The sequence below is a fragment of the Cynocephalus volans genome, chromosome 12 (assembly GCF_027409185.1).
Source record: "Cynocephalus volans isolate mCynVol1 chromosome 12, mCynVol1.pri, whole genome shotgun sequence".
Taxonomy (NCBI): Eukaryota; Metazoa; Chordata; class Mammalia; order Dermoptera; family Cynocephalidae; genus Cynocephalus; species Cynocephalus volans.
In genome coordinates, this window is record NC_084471.1 from 46,597,697 (window position 1) to 46,605,330 (window position 7,634).

The 7,634-nt window shown below is 33.1% G+C and overlaps 1 protein-coding gene across 7 annotated transcripts in view; it reads left to right on the forward strand.

Moving 5' to 3' along the window:
* KCNC2 (potassium voltage-gated channel subfamily C member 2) overlaps positions 1 to 6,312 on the forward strand; it is a 171,932-nt gene extending 165,620 nt beyond the window's left edge. For 4 of the 7 annotated variants that reach the window (XM_063075438.1, XM_063075439.1, XM_063075440.1 and 1 more), the window contains one exon: positions 4,285 to 4,421. In XM_063075438.1, coding sequence (XP_062931508.1) covers positions 4,285 to 4,421 — 137 coding nt within the window. Of the gene's footprint in view, positions 1 to 4,284; positions 4,422 to 5,155; positions 5,218 to 6,304 lie in introns of those variants that run through there. The other 3 variants (XM_063075441.1, XM_063075445.1, XM_063075443.1) reach the window with 2 other exon arrangements.
* The last annotated feature ends 1,322 nt before the right edge of the window (positions 6,313 to 7,634 follow it).

Sequence of the window (7,634 nt, forward strand, 5' to 3'; positions counted from 1 at the left end):
AGCATCTTTGTTAAGGAATATAATAGAATATGGAAGCTCCACGTCATCACGTGATTTTCTCTTCCTCAACTGTACCACTGTCTATGACTACTTCCTTGATGCTCTGTTTGGGTAACTTTACAGACTTCAAGATAATTGCAATATTTTTCTTCATTAAAAAGAATTTTGTGTTAATTATAACCCACTGTTGTCAAAATGCTGGTACACTCTTTGGCAGTTCCAGTTGCTTTATTCACAGAGTTATTTTTCTCTGTTTATTGACAGAATAGAGAAGAACTATAGTAATTTCTTATGGTAATTAAATGAATTGAAATGAAAAACCACTCTAAGACTTTTATATTAGCACAACTGCATTTTAAAAATACTGTGCTTACTTGTTATTCATTGCAGTTTCTCCCTATTGAATTATTTACCATTTTAAGCCTCAAATATTTATTCTGTTACACGCTTTTTCTTTGAAATATCTCATTATCCATGTTGTACTTCTCTCTCATATCTTCTGATCACTTTATATTGTCCTTTTCTGCCTCCATGCCTTTGAGACTCAAAAGAGAAAACAAAGGACTCTTCTTTTGTTTCCTCAATGCGTAGTATTTTAAATACCACTCCATTCCAATTATTTCCACTGTCTGCATATATTCCTTGCACCAAAATTTATTTCAATCATCTGAATAGGTTTATTCGATTGTTTACTATTTTACGTTTAAATATGTGATAGAAGATTTTTAAGTATTTTATGAAGATAGTTAATACTCTATCATAGCACTTCAGAAAAATGTATGTACGTACATTAAATAATGATAATAACAATAATACCTAACTAATATCTTATAGAGAATATGCTGTTGTAAGTGCATTGCATATCTTAACTTGATATATATGTATGTACCTGTATATATGTATACATATTAATATGTATATGTGGTCGAATTTTATATACATTTTTGAGCATCGTCCAATAAAGTATTACATGCAATGTTTATACCAAGGTTATGTGTTTAAGAATCTTATTAGAATTTATTTTTCCTCCATGCTAGAAAACATTTAGAATTTTAAGCTGTTAAAGGAAATCACAGATAATAAAAAGCTTTGCAAATTATAAGGCACTATATAAATTACAAGTTTTGCTATAAAATTGTGATGTTTCATGAGCAAAGCAATTAATAAGAATTTTAGTTTGCATGGAAAAGTTATACATTCAATCTTATTTCACAAATACAAATTCTCTCAAACAATGGGAACATCTTTGAAATTTTATCCGTGAGCTTTTTAGTTCTTGCCATTTCTCGTCATAATCAACCCTTTTTCATTCTTCCTGAATTCATTTGTAGCTAGGTGTTTTTTTCCTAGTTCTGGTAACATTTATGGGTAACTTCATTTAATCTTTTTAGTGTGTTATCTTGTCCTATCTACCAGGAATTCATTCATTTCTTCAGTTTCCTTTTATGTAGGTTACAGATTTCTCCTATTACTTCTACTCAGACATTTAGTTCCTATATGACCCCTTCATCTACCTTTCAAGGTGGTCTCTGCACTGATTTGATTTTAGAGTTTTATAAATTCTCCTCTATATGAGGGTACTTCAAAAAGTTCATAGAAAGATTCATATTATCCTTCGATTCTATTTTCCATGAACTTTTAGAAGTACTCTCATATAAAAAAAAAAAATTACTGGAGTGCCACTGAATTCTTTTTCTGCCTACAAATATGAATATAGTTGGTCATACATTAAAAAAAAATAAACTTAAGGATTCCATAAAAGAGTGAACTCCCAATACTTAGAATCCATATTTTTATTTATACAATAGTTTTTAGGAAAGCATATTACGTAAATTAAGACATACTCATGGATAGGCAGTTTCAATATTGCCCCAAATACGCATATACTCTTAAGCACTGTATAAAATGCATGCTATGTATTTAGATATTAGTTCAAACTGAGTTTAATATTGATTATTCTTATGAATAGTATTTTCAGCCATTCATTAAGACCTTGATTGAGCAAAATTTTATCAAATTTTCTCGTCAGAAATGAACACATAGAATAAAGAAAAATAAACACATATGAATAACATATAATTTTACTAATTAAATACTTGTTACTAAATTAGAAAGAAAGCCTTTTCAAATGGACACTGAAATTATAGTCATTAAAAATAAAGGACCTGTAAAATGAGTAGAAAATATCTATGCTAAAAACTATAATTCAGAAAAATAACATTTAGAATAGCAACCAAGACTTACATATTACTGGTATGATTTATATAAAACTGTGAGGCAGATTTTTACCTTTCTGGAGGTTCTGCAGGGAGCTTGGAAATTGTTGGGGACAAAGATGTAAATTTTTATGGTGATTTATAGGTTTTAACAGCCCCTCTGATTCATGCATATTCACCAGTTTGCCTTTCATCAAAACAAATCGATGCTCATAGTCTAGTTTACATTTTTAGATTAAACAGTCAACTTTTGTGTAGGATTAATTATTTTTTCTACAATTCCCAAAGTTATATTCTTAGTCACTTTACAGAATAACAATAATAACTAGCTCTCTAGGCACTTGAAGTTCCCTACGTAAGAATAAATTACCTGCAATCTTAAAATTATTTAAGACATGCTCCCATTAAAGGTTCCATCATCCACCAGCAAAAAATAAAAGATACATCACCTCACATGTTTTATAGCTCAGAACATTGGCAGATAATTCTTTTATTAGAAGAAATTACGTCCTAGAGAACTTTACCATAGTTAATGGATGGCATAAGTTTCCATTTAAAAAATCTCAAAGAAGACATCTAGCCTGCTGGAAGTTAACATGTGTGTATGTGGTGGTGATGGTGGGGGTGTGCATTGTTCTTTTTTCCTATCCAGTCCAGCTTATCTCAGAATAGCTATCATTGTGTCCATACCTATATTTGTCTTGGCCTCTATTAAATCAAATAATCGGGAAAATAACTTCTCTTTTAATGAAATGAGTAGAGATAGTAATGACTTCTTCCCTGGAAGTTCCATGAAAAGACAGAATTAAAGGAAAAAGTAGCTGGGAGCAATATGAGGAAAAACAAAGGAGTCTTTTCTTTCTTACACAATCATCAAGCATAGAGGGCTAATTCAGGCCCAAGGAGGGTGCCATCCAGTCAAAAGGAGACAAGTTCACTGGAATTGTACTTGCTCAACTTTGGTTGTCCAAAGGGAATTTCATTTTCTGCTCTATAAAAGTTCTTTAATGGAGCTGTCAGAGCATTCATTTCCAAATCTGCGTAATATGACTGCGTTTTTAGTCCATAGCTGCCTTGTTTTTAAGATATTTCACTTCAAGCTTTACATGAGGTGCTCCCCACCTCATTTAACTGCCTCTAATATTTTGTAATAAAAAATACTACAATATATGAATCTTTCCAAAGGTGATCTTGATGAGGTGTTGCCTGAGTAGCTAAGAAAAGCCATTGGGCTAAGTTTGTGAGAGGATCTTTTATTCTGCAAATCCATGGCTATTATGAACAAAAGATTATAATGCAAGATAATAGAAAGAGAGGTAAATTAAGATCAAATTGTTCTCAATTCCTGGGTGGGCAGGGAGAAGTCAGTTGAAAATATCATGTAATCAAACTCAGATTTTATTTCACTGAAATTATGACTCAATTTATGTTTTATACATTTTCTTCTTTTCTTCTTTTGTTCTTATGTTTTTTCATCCAAGGGATTAGAAATAGGCCTTCCATCCTCCATCACAAAGATAATGGCATCAAATGCCATTATTTAAGAATCATCCTTTTAACCCTGTAATGCTGGAAGATTAAATATACTGGAAAAGAAATTGTTCACATAAAGTTAAGCATGCCTTATTAGCTTAGTAAATAATAAAAAATAAAAAGAGAAAATAACCCACTTATTTATCTTTTTTTTCAGGAACACATTCCAAAATTTAAAAGTAATAGCCAAATTTATATCTTTTTAAGTTGCTTTGCCTAATTCTTAAAAGAGTTCTGGTATTCTGTATGCCAAAATTACATCAATGCTAACTGTAATCTCGGCAAGGACATATTCTGAAGTTTTACAACTGTAATTTGTGATAGTTGGTTCAGTCTTTTGGGAATGACAGCTACAGTGAGCTTTATTTATTTATTTATTTTTAGAGATACGAATTGTCTCAATATTGAATTCTTTGTAAACAGATTTTTTTTTTAAGCTTAAAAATAACCCTTTTGATTACCCTGTATGGTATTGTTTGTGTGTGTCTATTTTCTGCTTCAATTCAACTGATGTCTGTGCATTTTTTCATAAAAGGATATGAAAAGTCCCGAAGCTTAAACAACATAGCGGGCTTGGCAGGCAATGCTCTGAGGCTCTCTCCAGTAACATCACCCTACAACTCTCCTTGTCCTCTGAGGCGCTCTCGATCTCCCATCCCGTCTATCTTGTAAACCAAACTGCATCAGTCGGCTAAACTGTATTAATTCAATTACTGTTACTGTTTGCCCCATAATGGAAATAATTAAATGTAGATTTTTCTCCAGGCTCCATTAATACAGTTATAAAGCTTGCATGATACTACTATTTGAAGTCGGAAATGCTACTTGTGTAGCTAATGAATCTTATCCTGGCTTTAATGATTATCTAAAGTAGTGTTACTACTTCTCCATATTAATTGTCCTGATCTCCTTCCGCAATAAAATGACAGATAGTGTCAGATATTGGTCAGTATACTAATACGTAAACATATCTTCAGGGAGATATATTTAAAACAGTGTGCTTCCAGATGCCAACCACTTCATTGGAACTTCATTTCTTGTGACTCTAAACAATTCTGAAGATGTCTGGGATCCTATCTTGATTGCACACAACATGACTTTGGTCAGCTTATTTGCATGGACCACCTTGTCTGTATCACCTGAAAACAATATTGCAGAATCTGGGGACCGTGGATGACTCAGGATACATGTACTTTCATCAAGCCATCCTGCTGATATGAAAGCACTGGTCAACTGTTCTGCATGTTGAATTGTGGGGCAGGGAGGGTGAGTTTTTCCTTAATATCTTTTTTTCCTTATTTTCTGAAAGAAGTATTTGCTTTACATAGGTTAATTTTTTGGTTGATTTATTTTTCTTCAAAAATGCTGTATTGCGATTCTGAATGTCTCTGGTTGTTTGCACACACAAAACTGCAAAGAGGTTGTCATTACCGGTTATGTGCAAGCTGAAGGCAGACCTCTTACTTAATGACTTAGGGAAGGGGCACAAAACATGGGAGAAAGGTGACTATCAGCTAGGCTTAAATTGTTTAGCCAGGAATCACTGTTTGTTACTAGAGTCATTTCTTTTAATACCCTTGGATTTGTCATCATTTTCAGAGGCAGAGTGCCAAATAGCACCCAAAGCTCTCATGTCTTTTTTACCCCATTCCTTTATTTTTACTTATTAATTTTTGTGCAAACATCAAAGGTCACTGGTGTTCACAGGAGGCTTTTTTGATTAGCCTTAAATTTCTGAATGAAAGAATTAATCAGATTTTCATTTTAATCGGGTGTTTTATCCTGTATGTTTCTGTCTGCCTTAGCTTCCTGTCTTAACTGTGTATGCCACCTGTCTCTATGAAGTACAGAAATGCCTAGACCAAGTGTTTATGATTTTAGTACTGGGTACCCAGCCCCCACCTCCTGCCTTCTTTGCTATTTGGAATAGGCTCTCCGCTTTGTGTATTAATTAATGATGCCCTGTAGACTACCTAAATTAATCAGCACTGTGAATCTTTTTGATAAGCAAGATATAAGCAGCAATTTCACCATTGCACTTAGTTGCCTGCTGCAGTCAGTTTCTACTACCTAGCAACCAGTATTCATCACTACACTCTTAACAAAATCCCTAGGGAGTCTGATTCAGTCTGAGTGGAAGAAGGTCTGTTTACATATCCCTATGAATGCATAGCAATACTATGTCTGGTATATTGGGCATGAGAGGACAGAAAAGTGCCGTAATATAAATTGAAGAATAAACAATACTTCTAAAGCATGCAGCATCCTTGAGGCTGTTGATCAATTCCTAACTGTCATGTTTATTTTTGGTTAGGAAGACAATTGTCACTTTTATTATTGGTCATGGAACATGTATTACTCTATATGCCCCAAATCGAGAGCATGACTTGCATGTCAGAGATCTGTACAGCAATGTATTTACCCAGACATAGATATCTAATGTTTAGAGATGCAGTGATCCTTTTGATAACACCACACATGGAATGTTATCATTACACACAGATTTGGAGTAAAGGAATTAATATGCTGTCTGGTGCTGCTGTTATTGACAACAGTGTTGTAAAGAATTTTTCATGGATTTTTGACTGCTGAAAAAGAAAATGGAATTTAGCCGTACCAGACAACTGGAAACAGACTTCTGCTACTGAATGTACCCTGATGTGACCAAGTTGCACTTGGAAGAGGTTCCAGCATCTTCATGAAGCATTTAAATCTTATAAAAGAACTGTGACTGGAACTCATTTGGTGCTCCCCATATGAGTGGTCTGCTTGTAGACTGGCTAAGTCCATGAAATTACTGTAAATACCAACGTGTGCATGGGTCAATAGCTGTGGCCATCTCACATCAAGGAAAGCCAAATTCATGACCAACATCTCTGAAGCTTCAAGTAAGGTTCATATTTCTTTGAATTACTCCTCATGGGCCCACAGTAGGTTGTGCTGGGAATTATACAACACATTGATACTGATGTAGTATAGGTCTGTCTTAATTTTCCTTATTTCTACTTTGTTGGTTAGACCTATAAAGATTGACTGTTTCATTTTCTTATAAACCACTTATGTTATCAGCTTGTAAATTATGTTGTGTTTTTAGTGTCTATTTATCTAAACTGACCTATTTTTAGTTGCACATTTGTTTAGTTATGGAAAATCATTACAGCTTCCAAGAAACTCACTGGCACTTTCCATAGTTTAAGTATTTTGTCATTGTTACCTCAATTATAAATATTACAAAAATTAAAATTCTGGCAATGAGAGTATTTTTTTATTAAATGATCAAGGAGCAATGTCAGTATATAGTAGAATATTAATCAAATTATATCCTAAAATGTATATTTTGCATAAAAGAGATATTCTTCAATCAATTACTTTTTTGTGAGTTTGTGGCAAATGAAGCTTGTATTGTCTTTAAAACTATTGTAGTTAAAACTGTATAAGAATTTTTCATGTTGCTTAATCAATATTTACAGAATCTATTAGTTCCCCTGGGATTCTGAATATTATATATATAAAACCTAATTATGAACCCCTGTATTGTGGACCTTTTGTGAACATTTCAAGGTGCATGCCCAACCTTGGTGATGACGGATGGAAATGTAACTAACTGAAATGATGAATAAAAGGCAAATGAGCTAGGGATAAACTTGAATTCTATCCGATTAAATTATTCATATTCTTTTCTTGGCTCTTTTCTTTGTGTTGTAGCTTTCAACAGGCTTTATGATTTTTATGCTTCATGGTACCATACCAGACACTCATACATAATAAAGAATTTGGGATGAAAGGATTTTGAAACATATATAGCTCTTACTTGCATTCAAATCTTAGACATACAGTCAATGTTTTCCTCTTCTTTTATCTCTTCTTGCTCTGTCTGTCTATATT